The following is a 15,184-nucleotide window of genomic DNA, read 5'->3' as shown; positions in this document are numbered from 1 at the left end:
GACCCGGACTCCATGGTCGCTCCGCCCTGCCCGCCGAGGGCTAGCTCATGTGCCCACGTTAACCCCTTCCGTCCCGGGCCGGCACGAGGAAGGAGGTCGGGGAAACTGTTTCTCAAATGTGTCCGTATTTTGCTTTGACAAATCAAAAAGCAAAAAAAAAAAAAAAAAGATGCGCGACTTCCTGGATGTTCAAAACGTAGCCACATGAAAGAAGCCGCGGATGAGAGATTAGATTAGAAACGCTCTTGTAATCAGGGCTGCCGCCCATCCACCGGCGTCTGATCACTCGCAGAGACAAAAAAATAAGACTCGGATTGCAAACAGCATTGGAGCGGGCGCAGGGATTAGGCGAGGCAAGAGGCTGGGCTTCCCGGGGCGTTTTCTCTTACTGGACCGAGTGCACGCTTGGAATACACTCACTTGCTTATGTAAAAGCCTGTTTTATATAAGCCCAAAAAACCACGGGTGCACGAACCCACTGCGGCGGGCGGGAAAGTGTGCGGGGCGTGAGCCGGGCACGGCCGTCCTCCTCCCCCCCACCCAGGGGCTGCGGCCGTGTGCAAAGGGGGGGCCCGTGTGCAGGGGGGGGCTGGGGGGACTGTGAGGCTTTGTGCAGGGGAGTCTGTGGAGCCGTGTGCAGGGGAGCGTGGGGGGCTGTGGCCCATGTGGATGGTGGGGGAAGGGGCCCTGCCATGTGGTGCACGTGGTGGAGCTGGCTCTGGCCGGGGAGGAGATGGGCCGAGGGGCTGCACGTGGGACTGGGGTGGGTGTGGGATGCAGGCGCTCAGGACCATGCCCAGGGCTGACCGCCAGGGTCTGTGGGGTGGACCCTGGAGGGGTGTTTTGGGGGGGACCCACTCCCTGCACAGCGGGGTGCGTCAGAGCAGGGCAGGACAGCACCACGTGGCCCCTCCGGTTGGGCCAGGCCAGGCCAGGGGGACCAGGGCTGGGTGGGGTCGTGGAGCCGGAGCAGTGGGCCATGGTTCCGACTCCCCCATCGCGTGATGGAGTCCGTGTTGTCTCTCTGTGGAAAAAATGGCCTTGGGCAACGTGTTGCCCGCTGGGGCATTTTGGAAACCACTTCACCGGCTGGAACAGCCACAGTCCCATATTGCATATATGTCATTGGGGTTCGTTTCCAACTTTGTGGCCAAAGCATGGTTCTTTGACACTTCCTTTTTCCTTCTGTCCTGTACAATGAAGCTTGCAGCTCCTGTAGGCGCATGTCGGCATGGGGAAATAGAAAGGGCTTCCCTGTGCCCAAAGCACCAGCACTAACCTGTGGCATCTCTTCCCCTTCCAGCACTTGCAGGGACCCAGAGCAAAGCTGATGAGCTGCCTCCTGAGAGAGAGCCTGTAAATCTGGTGCTGCTGAGAATGCTCCCAAGAAGATCTGGGGAAAAGGACTTCCTGGCACCTGAGCCAAGCCAACTGCAGAAGGGGCAAGGCAGCCCCCCGCGGCAGAGAGACAATGTGATAGCTAGAAAGGTACATGCTCCAGTAGGGGGTGGAAGTGGAGCCAGGGCAGAGTCTGGAAAGATTTGGGAGTACAGAGAAAAAATAGAGAAGCTGAGAGACCTGGAGGGGAGGAATAAGCTTTACTGGAGAGTGGCTACTTTCAAACAGCTGGCAGGGGGGGCCTTGGGGAAGCAGGTGCTCACTGCCACATACAGATAGCCAGGGCGGGCAGGACTAGGACTCTGCAGTCAAGGCTCTCTGACACTAGAAGCAATGGCTCAAATAGCTCAAAGAATTGCGTGCACAACATTTTAAAAGTAGGTTCCTGAGAAAGGAAATCTCTTTTTTGTGACTCCCAGCCAGCACCAAGGAGCACAGGGAAGAAGTCTCTGCAGCTGAGCTCAGCAAGGTCTGCCCTTAGACAACTAGGCCTGAGGAGCATGGGACATTTCCATTGCTAATCCCAGCCGGGTCCTTCCAGGAGCAGACAGTTCTTGAGAATGAGCAATGTTCCTGACTGCTGGAGGAAAATGGGAACAGCCCATGAAGCAGTAAAATGAATCTCCGTCCCACTCTTTTTGCACCAGTGTCTAACAAGGTGAAAAGACGCATCGCAAAAGCTGTTACTATCTGGAGGTTGTGCCACCATGCACATGGCTTGTGCTTAGGAAAATCTGGGCGCTGTGTTATTCCAGGAGCTGTTCTATTGTAGTCTCTGTGCTTGGGAGTGGAGCACCTTGATCCCCTTTGTCTCCTGCTTCTAAGCTGATTTTGTACTGCGTCTAGCCTGTCTTAAGCTACTAGGAACCCACATTTCCCCTTTATTCCTTCCCCTGCTCTTTGCTTCCACTCCACTGCAAGACACAACAGGGATGACTGCAACAGTCCCTGCTCAGATAGGACATCAGTAAGGAGGTTCTTGGGTGTTTAAGGGCAGTAGATCCCCTGGAATTCAGGGTCCTTCAGAGCTCCCATCCCTGACTCTTGACCCCATCCTACAGGGTCCTGGTGTTTATGGGGAGGTGTCTGGTAGACGAGAGTAAATTCTGTGGATCCTCTGTCCCAGGGAGGAGATTTTCCCTGTGAGTCACTGTCATGAAAAGAGCTTCCTTGGGAGAGATGCAGAGCACCTGCCCTACAGGTTCTCTGCTGGTGTAGTTATGATAGTGCCCTATGGTAGACATAGTCTATGCCAGCAGAGGCATAGCTGACCCGCCTCCTCAAATGACATGGGCTAAAGTGGACAAATGCATTGAAGCACTGAATCCGTGCCATGTCCCCTGCTGGAGCATCTCTACTTGGTGTTGCCATGCAGGAAAATTTTTGTAGTGTAGAATAAGGCTCAGGGCTGGAGGAGGCTAGAGCTGAAGGGACTGAAGATGTAATACTTGTCACTGCAGCTTGAGGAAGCCTTTGAGGATGTGGCTGTGTACTTCACGCGGAAGGAGTGGGAGCTGCTGGGAGATGAAGACAAGGTGCTTTACCAGGATCAGATGCTGAGGAATTACCACACCCTTGTTTCCCTGGGTAAAGTTGTGTTGCTTGCTTCTCCTTGGAGTTGTGTGAGCTCGGAAATGTCCCTTACTTCTTGCTCTTTTGCAGTCTCATCATGAAATATGGGATGCTGGTTTAAAACTGCTCTCCACTGTTGTTCTGTCACTGATCAGGCCTCCTGCGTCGTGTATTCTTATATCCTCTTTTGTTTGAGTCTTCCCCTTGGTCTAACACCTGGAGCTTCCATATTCTGCAATTTCTTTTGTAAAATGATTTTCCCTTTTTCTCTCCCAACATGTCCATACCATCTCCAATGCGTTGTTCATGGATATTCACCAACAGCTTGCCCAAATATGTAACAGTCCTCGTTTTGCAGTCCCCTCTAGTATCCTTTCTTTTTATTACTCCCCAGCATAAGTTAGTTAATGGTGGTCTTAGCAAGATCTGCCGTTTCACCCCATGGTGTTTCTATTTCCACAGTTCATCCTCTGGTGACATTTCTACACATAACGGAACTTGGATACTTCTAAGAAAAGGTTGATGTAAATTTCTTTTAGTATTCCTTTCCACTGAAAATCTTCCTTTGAGGCCTGCTCAATTCTTCCCCTACCCCCTAGGTCTGCAAAGATAATTTATAGTTATTTATTCTTCTCTGTACTTTCCTTGACTGTGTCTGAGGATTTGTTTAATCTTTTATTTTTCTAGAACCACCTGAATTATCCCTGAATTTTGTTTACAATGGTTTCAGTGCCTTTTTTATTGCTGTTTAGCAAATGACTAAGTGACTATTTTCTCTTGTCAGCTGGTTGGGCACTGATAGTTACTCTTCTTCTGTTTGAACAAGAATAGTGAAACTTGGTCATTGTTCTGTAATCTTGTCTTCCTGTATAATTTTCTGCATTAAATGCAGTGATCACCATTCCCCTTCATCTCCTCATTCTTTTGGAACTTCCATAGGTTCCAAACAATCCTGCTATATTCATATTTTTAATGTAGTTATTGTGCTCTGTCAGCTGGGATTTCAACCCCATTTACAGTTGTAACTGAGGCACATGTTTTCTGGAATATTCACTTTTCAATAAAGTCTCAAAATAGAAATCCTGTGTGCCTGAAAAAACCTTGAGATCAGCTGTTAATCCACCTTTCCCATCATTAACATCATAGAAGACCTCAGTATCTAACTCCTTTGTTTATGCATTGTGGTTTTTTAACCAGATTCTCAGTTGTTCTTTCATCCTCGTTGCCGTTCAGTTTGACAGCATTCTGTTATGAGCTAACTTCCACCATTGCATCTATTTCTCTGGTGTTCTTTTTCTGTATTAGGGATTTGAGAATAGGCTGGAGTCAGCAGGTAAAATGCCGTGTTGGACCCCACGGTATCAACCTTTGACTTGTGCTATATCTCTACTTCCAGTCCTGGTGAAATCTCTTTGCATTGGTATCTGAGCATTGGTGGTTCAATGGTAGATTTCCTGCTTGCCATGCAGGAGACCTGGGTTCAATTCCCAGCTAATGTAGCTTCTCTACGTGTTCAGTTGGGGTCCTACACGTCAAGATTGCTGTACTATTGGCCCTTGTTTCACATGTGTTTTCTAGACATCAGGAAGCACTACTTCAGTCAGGGCGACTAGGATCTGGAACCAACTTCAAAGGGAAGTGGTGCTCACTCCTACCCTGGGGGTCTTCAGAAGGAGGCTAGACAGTGTCACCTTGCTGGGGTCATTTGACCTCAGCATCCGTTCCTGCCATGGCAGGGGGTCGTACTTGATGATCTGTTCGGGTCCCTTCCCACCCTACCAACTACGAAACTATGACTTGCAAGTCATTTAGCACTGCTTCTCTTGCTACTGAATTTTTACAGATCTTGTCTTTTCTGCATTAAATGACTAGGTCCAAATCTATTTTTGTCACTCATTGGAGACACCTCTTTCCTTCAGTCTCTCATTTGAACCTTTGTATCCCACCACGTTTTCTGCCTGGCTTTCCTTACATGTTTCATCTATGACTTCTTCAGTGACAGCACAGATCATGCCTCACCTGAAGTACTGCGTCTACTTTTGGGCCACACACTTGAAGAAAGATGTGGCCAGATTGGAGAGAGCCTAGTGGAGAGTGATGCAAATGTGTAGTGGCCTGGAGACATGACTTACAAAGGAAGGCTGAAAGAACTAGGATTGTTTCATCTGGAGAAGAGAAGGCTGGAAAGATGCAAGTCTTCAAATACCTGAAGGGAAATTAGAAAGAGGATGGGGATAACCTTTTCCTTGTATGTGTTGGGGACAGGACTAGAAGCAATGGCTTTAAACTGTAACAGAGGAAATTAGGTTGGAGAATAGGAGGTTCTTTCTGACAATGAAGGTGATCAAACATTTGGAACAAGGTACCAAGAGAAGCTGTGGAATCTCCATCCCTGGAAGTTGTGAAGAGCAGGTTGGACAGATCCTTCGTTTGGTCTGGGATGATCCTGCCATGAGTTGGAGGCTGGATGTGATGACCTCATGAGGTCTCTTCCAGCCCTGCTTTGCTGTGCTCTGCATCAACCTTTTTCTGTTACAGATTTCTGTTATGCGCTAACTTCCACCACTGCATCTATTCCTCTGGTGTTCTTATTTCTGTATTGGGTATTTGAGAATAAGCTGGAGTCAGCAGGTGAGATGCTGTGTTGGACCCCACAGTATTAACCTTTGACTTGTGCTATATCTCTTCTTCCGGTCCTGATGAAATCTCTTTGCATTGGAAGGCCATCTCTTTCAGAGGTGATTCTAGGGTCATCTTTTTTCTGGGGAAGTGTTAGTTAATTTTGTGCTATGGGTGTTTGTTTGGTTTTTGGCTGTAAAAAAATATATCTTCTTTCTCCTTTTGTCTGTACCCATAAGTCTGATGGACTCTCCTACATGCTGTCCTCATTTTTGCAACCTGTGCATTGATACTCACTCTTGTGATGGTCCTTCTATTGGTTCAAAAGGCCATAGGTGCGTCCACAGTTCCAGTCATCCATTTTTGTGAACTCTTGATAGAAATTACGGTTTCCGTGTCATCCATCTGCTATTGATCCATTTCACTTCCAAAACTAAGCACTGCAAAACTTGGAGAATAAACCCATTTCCATTTTTTTTGCCTGGAATGACCATGATAATGTAAATTATATCCATCCATAAGTGTGTTCATTGTCCTTTTTTCAATTTAGTGTCTTACAAATGTATATAAGATTTATCTTTCTTCTTTCTAGTATGTCACAGATCCCTGCACCTCTGCCCGTGCGCTATGGTACTACTGTGAAGTTTCTATCCTTTATGTAATCTGAATGGTTGATGCTTTGTATGTCATATTACTATTCTGTTTCCCTGGGGTACATGGACCATCAGCTTTTGCAGGTTTTGCCTGTGGTGGCTTCTCTTTCAATCTTAATTGTTTACTTTTGCTTTTCCTGTAAGGCCCCAGTAGAAGGCCTGAGTTCACTCAGTCCCTTCCCCAAATCCCAGCTGAGTAGTGGAGCAAGAGGAACCAAACCTTACCACTTTTTCTACACTTCTTCCAACAGGATATCGAGGTCCCACACCAGAATTAATCTGCCGCATCCAGCAAAAGGAGGTGGAGATTTGGGTCTGGAATGATGAGGACCCTGGAGAAAGCTCCTGGTCTGAGGATCTGTCCCCAGGTAAGTCTTGCCAGTCCACTCACTGTCCCTACCTCCCACTCAGGACTTCTCAGTATCCAGTGGGAAGTGGAAACCTGCAGATCTGACTTTAACTGTTGCCCAAGGAAGTGACCTTAAATAGCATACTGTGTGTTCCTGCAATTCAGTAATGTGGAAAATGACAATTCTTTCCTTCTTCCCCTAATTCAGGGTGTTTGGGCACGAACACTGCGTTTCCTATCACTCTCTCCTCTTGCAGTTGGAGCTGTAGCTACCTGGATAGGAGGTTCTGTTGTGGGGGCCACCCATGAGGAAGGCATGCCATGCTAGAATTGAGGCACAAGTCTGGTATCCCTGGGATGCCAGGGGTTGGAATTTCCACCTTCATTCAGCAATGTAAGAGTTAACTCCCCAGCTTTTAACTATCGCATCCTCTGCTAAGGTATGATGGGATTTCTAGCATACCACAGCAGCTTTCATGGTCAGCAGAAGCCCTATAAGAGCCATTAGGGTTGAGCTATGAAGGAAGTGAACATGAAAGAAGAAGCTTTACTGGGTCAGACTAATGGTTCCTCTAGCCTGATAGCCTGTCCTCAGCAGGGGGAACCATCAGGTGCTGCTGGTTGGCTGGTCCTGGGCACAGCTCTGAGGTGCTGCAGGCTCTTGTACCCACCTGGGTACTGACCCATGCCTCCTTCCCCACTTGGGAGGCAGATGCTCCTCTCCCTTCTGCTGCCGCAACTGCAACTGCTTCCTGCCAGAGGATGTACCCCAGCATTGCTGGTGGAGCTCTTCCACTGCCAGCACCACCTATTACAGCACATCCCCCCCTAACCTTCCTGTTGCCCCACCTTCCCCCATCTACTTTCCTGTGCTGCATCCTGTTTTCTACTCCCTAATGGTGTTTGCATTAGGTTGACTAAGCCAGCAGTTTGCTTTCCGTCCCCCAGTTTGTCACTGTTTGTCTTTCTGTGTTTATTCCCCAGCTCCCTTCACCTCTGCTTTCCCTCTCCCATGCTAGCCTTTCACACAGTCCCCCCTTCCAAAGTGCAGTCTGAGGAAGCACCCTGATACACCTTCCCTGCATACCACCATCTTTCTGCTCCCCCTCACCATCCCACCTATTCCCCTTAGCTTCCCATGGCAAGGCAAGAGCCTACTGTCACTCTGGCAGTCTTCAGCAAAGGAGCAGCAAATGAGATGGGGAAGAAAAAGTAAGGCCAGGGGGCTTCTCTGGGTGGGGGAGGGCACAGATTCCCCCAAAGAAAAGGACAGAGGAAAACCCAAGGTCTTCTCAGCTTCTTCCTACAGATGGGGTAGGAAGAGGAAAGGTCCTGCCACTAAAGGGAGTGTGCTACCACCTGCAGTCACTAGGTACTCATCATCAATGAGCACCCCACCCACTTAGCCTTCCCCCAGCCCTGCAAGGCTGGCTGTCCAGCAGAGCATTCTTAACCACACCACCTCATCAGGCAGGGGGATACAAAGCTGGTCTGTTTCCACGCAGCCCCAGCTCTACATACTTATGCTCCACTCTCCTTTCCTTGTATCCTGCCCAGACATCAGGCAGTGGGATACCCTCAGCGAGGGTCCCCAGACTAACTCGTATTTCACCTTGATGCCATGAGCCTCCTGCATGGAGCTGTGTCCTTGTGTGTGTATCTGGCAAACTTCAGGGTCATCCCTTTGTTGACAGAAGGGGCAGGTGTTAGAAGGGAAACCTCACACACCTAATTTGAATGGCTGCAGCCCCTCCATTGGCTCCTGAGTAACCTGAGTTTCTGGCCACGCTTCTCCTTGCACCTCTTCTATGCACTGCCCATCCATGGCTTCACCAAATCCCAGGACATCCTGGTCTAACTCCTTCTCTCTCTAATCAAGCTTGCCATCTATCAAACCAGGAATCAAATTCTGGTGAGGGGGAACCCAGGCAATTCTTCCTGTTACTCCTCTGTGCACGTCTCTAGACAGAGTTTCACTGGGCAGCATCCATAGTTTCCTTGGACTTGTTTGAGGGGCAGTGTGTACTGGACAGTTCAAGTCCCCGCTTGGATCACGTGTTATTAACCTATGAGAATGTTCTTTCTTTTGCTTTCTATTCTCTTGTCAATGATGCCCAGCATTTTACTGACTTTTTTTGGTCACTGCTGCACACTGAACTGATGTATATATTTCTCTAAAAACAATGATTGCAGGAGGCACTGACGTGGAGCAGTGGCAAGGCGAGAGCGGAGCTGGCTGCAGAGGGTGGCAGTGCCACAAGGTCCTGGCAACCAGACTGAGACAGCGGTGGCATGAAGCAGGACATGGAGCAGCAGCAGCCCATCTTCTGCCAGCCCAAGGTGAGTGGTGGGCGGGACCTGCTGCATCCCCCTGGGGCAGGGGGTCGGACATGATGATCATTTGGGGTCCCTTCCAACTCTACAATCTGTGAATCCCTCCACATTGCAATGGGACTGGGGGGGAGGCACCCCAGCTCCCACCTTGCTCCCAGCTGGCAGCATCCAGGGGTGCAGCAGCTCATAGAGCTCGGGACAGAACGGGAGCAGCTGTTCCTGCCACCATGGCCCCTGACCCACCCCAAGTTAAATGCCTGGGTCTGGTGGGGCATGTGGCTGCCAAGCAAGAAGTAGAGCCCAGGTGCTCTCAGGCTGCACTGCACTGCAGGCAAGCAGTCCAGCCTGGCTGTGCTGTCCATTTGGGACGTGTCCTGTGGCAGGCACTTTCCCTGGCAGCTTCCACCCTTCCTCCTGTGCTCCAAACTGCATGGTTTCTCTGCTTGCCAGTAAGCGTTTTTTCCCCGCAAGCCCACCAAAATTGTGGAACCGGCCACCTGGGGATGGCCTGAAACCATGGCTTATTTACCCTGGATTAAGCCTGGGGAATCAATTAAGCCAGGTTTAATAACATGTGGATTAATGGCTTCCCTTTGGCTTAATCAAGGTAATTAAGCCTCAGTTTCAAGCCATGTGGCAATCTCTTGGGAAGGGCAGGACTGCTGGGGCCCCTTGGCCAATCGGAGGTGTGGGGGACTCCACTATACTAAGCCTGCAAAAATGGCTGGCCACCCCTTCATGTTCAGTAGACCCCTAACTATAGCAGTGGTAACTCCAAGGAGGCTGGTAGGTCAACACACCGAAGTGTGCTGATGCACTCCAGACCAAAATTTTACCACTGTGGCAGCTTCAGGCTCATCCCCAGAAACTTTTCTCTGGCCTACCAGAAACTGAAAGCTCAAGAGCAAGCACTGGGGACTTGTCCAAGCAGCCTCACACATGAACTCATGGGTCTGGAGCATATCAGCAAACTCAGATGCATAGGGAAGTGCTCTTACCATCTTTCTTAGGAATAGTCAGTGCTTTATTTATAGACAAAGCCTTAGCAATCCTTACTTTTCCTTAAAGCAAGTGCTTCTGGTCTCGCGCCTCCCCTTTAGAGCATGGAGCAATTCTCATACCATCCCAGCCTATGTCTGACATGGCTCATCCAGTTGGGGCTAATGTAACACAGTTCTCCCCACTCCGGTGTGGTCAGAGCTGGACAGAACCACTGGGAAAACGGATTCCACGTTCATTGACTGGGGCAGGAGTGTGACGTCTATGCTGGACTGCCTCCGTGTGCTAGATCTGGGACAGTCTGCTGGTCTGATCTGGATTGGCCCTGGATCCAGTGCACAGGATCAGTCTTGCATACACACCACATGCAGTATGTGCCCCACACCAGTCCTAGCCCATGCTAGATAGACTCCATGTGCCATATGCAGGCTGGGGCCAGTGCATGCAGCAGGCAGCATTATGGGCTGGTTGACATGGAGTAATGTTAGCCTGGCACTCTCCAGTTCCTCTCTACCCCCAAGACTTGGGTACCGAGGGACTAATATTTAGGTTCCCTTTTCCATCCAGCAGGTGCCAGGGCACTGAGCAGAGAAGAGGTGCAGCCTCCAGAGGATGGGCCTCCAAACCTGGAGCTGCTGAGGACGTCTTGGGGAGATCCTCTGCCCTGGTCTCTCTGGGCACAAGAGCTGGGCCAGCGGCAAAGGAGTTGGGACAGGCCCCAAAAGCAGAGAGAGAATATGGCTATGACCAAGGGACCGTTTCCAGTTGCGTGTGAGAGTGGAGCCAAGTCAAAGTCCTTAAGGAGCTTGGAGTTCAGGAAAGGATTGGAGGAGCTAAGTGATCTGAAGAGCCATATAAGTAAGCTTCATCTGCAAGAGAGGCTGCATCCTAACCAAGGTGGTGGGGAGGTTCTTGGGGGTATGCAGGAGCTCACCACCAACTGTAAGGAGAGAGCCCATCCCTGCTCTGAGCATGGGAAACTTGCTGACTGGCAGTCATGCCTGGCTATACACAAGCCAGTGCATCCATGCACCAAGTGTGGGAAGAGCTTCACTGACCCCAGCAACCTGGCCACCCACCACAAGATCCACTCGGGGGAGAAGCCGCATAGCTGCGTGGAGTGCAGGAAGAGCTTCGCTCGCCTGTCAGATCTGGTGAAACACCAGCGCACACACACGGGGGAGAAGCCATACTGCTGCACCAACTGTGGGAAGAGCTTTAGCCAGTCCTCCCACCTGACTCAACATTGGCATGTCCACTCTGGGGAGAAGCCTCACAGCTGCACTGTGTGTGGAAAGAGCTTCAGCCAGGCCTCCAACCTGGCTCGGCACCACCTCCAGCACACGGGGGAGCGGCTGCACCACTGCCTTGAGTGCGGGAAGAGCTTTAAACACTCCTCCACCCTGGTCCAGCACCAGCGCATCCACTCTGGGGAGAGGCCATATCATTGCACCAAGTGTGGGAAGAGATTCAGCTCATCCTCCACCCTGGCTCAGCATCAGCGCATTCACTCTGGGGAGAAGCCATACTGCTGCATTGAGTGTGGGAAGAGCTTCAGCCAGGCCTCTGCCCTGGCCCAGCACCAGCGCACCCACTCTGGGGACAAGCCATATCATTGCACCGAGTGTGGGAAGAGCTTCAGCTCCTCCTCCAACCTGGACAAGCACCAGCGCATCCACTCTGGAGAGAAGCCATACCACTGCACCATGTGCGGGAAGAGTTTCAGCCGGGCCTCCCACCTGGCCCGGCACTGGCACATCCACTCTGGGGAGAAGCCATACCATTGCACTGAGTGTGGGAAGAGCTTCAACCAGTCCTCCAACCTGACCCTGCACCAACGCGTCCACTCAGGGGAGCGGCCTTTCCACTGCACTGACTACAGGAAGGGCTTTGGGCACCAGGAGCATCTGGCCCGGCACCAGCATATCCACATGCAGAAGCCTTAATTCCACCTGCAGTGTGGAAGGGCAGGTGACACTCAGCTCCCACTAGGAGATGCTTTTAGACAAGCAGCCTCACCCCCGAACTGAATGCAGGAAAGAATTCATTCTGTCTTCATCCCTCACAAGACACCACACACAGGCCCTCTAGGCCCAGCAGCTGGTTCCTGATGTTTGATTGAAGGCTGAGAGGAAACCCCCCCTGTAAGTCGATACAGTGGAGGGGCCTGGGTTGGAGCTGCTCCTTGTCATTCGAAATAAAGGGTAGTGAGGTCAGCTGCCTGCTGTTTTCCCCCACCCCTTTCCCCTGCCCTCTTCTATAATGGTTTCTCTGCTAATAATGTCCAGAAACTGAACATATTATCTCTCTACTTGGTCTCTGCCTCTTCTCTAGAGCTGGAACACAGGAAGAGGTCAGGTGCCAGAGCCCCTTCCAGGCCCAAAGGCTTCTGGGATTTCCAGGCCCCCTTCCACTTCCAGTGGGATCAGCAAGATCCAAGGGTTGTTCCCAACTCAGATTGAGAGCAGGTGTCAGTTATGCCTGGGTTACTGCTTTTCAGCAAAGACCCTCTGAGCTGAGGGCATTGGAGTCCCTTTTCTGGGTGAAATGGGGGTGAAGGAGGTGTAGTCTGTGGCAGGCCCTGCCTCTCCCGTGGAAGAGGATGGAAATGGTGCAAGCAAGCTTGGTTCTGGGATGATGTAGAAGGAGCTATGCCTTTCCTGTACTATGGGTATTTCTCAGGCTCCTGGGCTTTGCTGTTTACCACATGGGACTGGGAGGGAATACTTTCCCCCTCCTGTTGCTACAAGTCGGGGTTTTCTTCTTCCTTGGAAGCATGGGGTATTAGCTGCAGCCAAAGATGGGGATTTTGACTGTGCTATGCCACTGCTTCTGCTGGGACTAAAACCTGGAGGTTCCTGGCTTAGAGGGTCTTGTCGCTGTGCTCAGGATCAGAGCAATTATCATATGTGGGGTCAGGAAGGAATTTTGCCATGTGAAGCGGTGCAGACTAGGGGTTTCATCTTCTGTAGTGGTGGATGTGGCCCTCTTACTTGGATCTCCTTCATTACATTTTAACGCCCCTCACAGCAGCAGCACACCGGCCACCCTTGTTCCCCTGCTTTCTTTCGCATGTTAGGGTGTTATGCTTTTTGGTCATGACAGATTTAACCATGTATTTTAATTAGTAGCTTAGATGAGTATTTATATGCAATGGTTTGAATAGGGATGGTTCTGCCTCAGGCAGAAGTTTGGACTAGAGGTCCCTTTCAACCCCACATCTCTTATGTTTCTGTGATCCTCTGGCTGAAATTCAGCACATTGTAATCTCCCCGTGTGAACTGTGTAGTCTCTGCTAGTCCCAAGGCTTTCTGGCTCTGTAATACTCCCATAGGGACTAATTCAAGGGACTAATTACGTGGCATCATGCACACCTTTTTCCTTTCATACTCTCCATTGTCCTCTGCTGATTCTTAGGCCATAAAACAGTCCTTACTTTCCTTCAAAGTAAATAAACCTTGTGACTTTTAAATGACCACTATTAGTTTTTGTGGGGAGGGCTGGTTTGTCTTCTCATTGGAGGTGGACACAGAATGAGGGAGGGGATGGGTCTCTGCACCACGTGCTGAATTTTTAAGATGCTGTAGGCTGGTGAGTGGTGGGAATAGGTAAGGGTGTGTGGGGTCAGAGGAACTGAAAACATAGTCATCCATTAATGAAAAGGTAACACAGTGGCAGATCTGTTAAGGTCACTTGTCAGTTCTCCAAAAGGCATGAACTCATAACTGGGGTAGAGGAGGTTGCTTTCAGTCCACCCTGATGTAAATAGGAATCTGGCTGTTCAGGCTCGGCGGCGGTCACAGGAGGTAGGATGGGATGCTGGCTGCATCGCAGACGTCTGCTGCTGGCTGTAGAAACACCAGCACATGAGGTTAGTAGACCTTTGGCTCTACCCAGAGATCCTATTCTCACTCACACCTGCAGCCAGGGCAAACAGTAGCCTTCAGGCCTTCCAAAGAGGGGAAACCCAGACCCACAACAGGGCTGTGGAGACCTTCAGGAGCAGGATGACATAGAGACTGGGTGAGGAAACGGAGCCTCCAGCACAAGGAACATGCCCCGTGTTTTCCCCAATGGTTTCCCCAGTGTTTTCTTGTGAGCTCAGTGGGTGACCTGCCTCTTCCTCAGCAGCCTTTAATTCCCAGCCCGGTCTCCCTGAGACCTTATATACTTTTCACTATAGTGGGACATAAGTCTTATGTGTGCAGCTACGAAGCGGGGACCCTCCCCCATGTGCTGTGCGCCTGCGGGCCCCACGCCAGAGTCTAGTGGCTCTGCCACGATGCTGTCCAGGACCACCTGGCAAAGGCCATCCCGGCCACAGTGGGGGAGATCTCCATGAACCACACCGTCCTAGTGACCATAGCGAGCCAGAGCGCCAGCATGAGCAAGTGCTTGGGGATCGTCTTATTATTGAGTAGAAGAGCAGGGGCGCAAGGCAGGATTTTGGAAGAGAGAAGTGGGGGGGGGACCTCTCTGTCTCCACTTCAGGGGCCGTGGTGGGGTTTGGGTGGGCTAGGCCAGCAGTGATTCCTCTGCCTGACCCAGAGTGGGAAGGGCGAGCTGTGGGCACCCAGTCCACCCGGGCAATGGGAGGAGGTGGGCTGGGCCTCCCTTGCTGCTCACCTGCCATCTCGTCTCCTGCAGCAGAGGGCTGTGCCACCGTGTCTGTCCTCCCGGGGCTAGCACGCCCCATGACGGGCTGGCAGCCATGTCAAGTAGTGGCATGGATCAGCACCACCACCACCAGCATTCAGGAGAGAGAGGCCGGCACAGGGTGCAGGCCCAAGGGCCAGCCCAAAGCACCAAGGGATGGCCTGCGCAGCTGGATATGCTCACACTTGTCAGCCCAGCTTGGAGGCAAGAAGAAGCTGTGGTCCTTGCCCATGTTGAGCTGACCGAAGTGGGGAAATTGCTGGGTTGTCCTCAGCTGCAATGGCAACAGCCAGGCAAGGAGGGAGCCTTGCAGGGAAAAGAAGAGGTAGCTGTGAGCAGCAGAATTCAAACCCATGGCTCCAGGGGAGACTACAACCTGAACACAGCACCTTTGACCACTCAGCTATCCTGACAGATGATGTTGCCCTGCACCAGTGATCTTCCCCCACCAGCACACTCCAGCTTGAGTGTGCCTTCCAGGCCCAAGTGCTGGGTTCCCACCAGTTAGGGCTGCCTGGAAGGGAATCCCCTCTCCCAGGGGGAACCCAGCAGCCCCTTCCTTGCTAGGGAAAGCCCAGACGGTGCTGCAGGCATATGCTTGGCT

At 51.1% G+C, this 15,184-nt stretch overlaps 1 protein-coding gene and 1 non-coding gene across 4 annotated transcripts; both read left to right on the top strand.

The window, feature by feature from the left end:
• Positions 1-2: 2 nt before the first annotated feature.
• LOC102381744 (zinc finger protein 570-like) lies at positions 3-13,386 on the top strand. Of its 3 annotated transcripts, none has more exons than XM_025212423.1 (6): positions 3-95; positions 1,304-1,488; positions 2,859-2,985; positions 6,494-6,610; positions 8,785-8,931; positions 10,492-13,386. In XM_025212423.1, the coding sequence occupies exons 2-6, from the start codon at positions 1,378-1,380 to the stop codon at positions 11,868-11,870; spliced, it is 1,881 nt and encodes a 626-aa protein (XP_025068208.1). In that variant the 5' UTR covers positions 3-95; positions 1,304-1,377; the 3' UTR covers positions 11,871-13,386. The 3 variants fall into 3 exon arrangements, with proteins under 3 accessions (XP_025068208.1, XP_025068207.1, XP_006030777.2); XM_025212422.1 differs by lacking the exon at positions 3-95 and adding an exon at positions 361-428; XM_006030715.3 differs by lacking the exon at positions 3-95 and having other exon boundaries at positions 1,254-1,488; positions 10,495-13,386.
• TRNAG-GCC lies at positions 4,399-4,469 on the top strand. The gene has a single exon. It is a non-coding gene; the product is annotated as a tRNA-Gly (tRNA).
• Positions 13,387-15,184: the final 1,798 nt, after the last annotated feature.

This window comes from Alligator sinensis, unplaced genomic scaffold, assembly GCF_000455745.1.
Source record: "Alligator sinensis unplaced genomic scaffold, ASM45574v1 scaffold1329_1, whole genome shotgun sequence".
In the NCBI taxonomy this organism is placed as follows: domain Eukaryota; kingdom Metazoa; phylum Chordata; order Crocodylia; family Alligatoridae; genus Alligator; species Alligator sinensis.
Note: the sequence above shows the minus strand (reverse complement) of the source record. Positions and strands in the feature narration are given on the sequence as shown.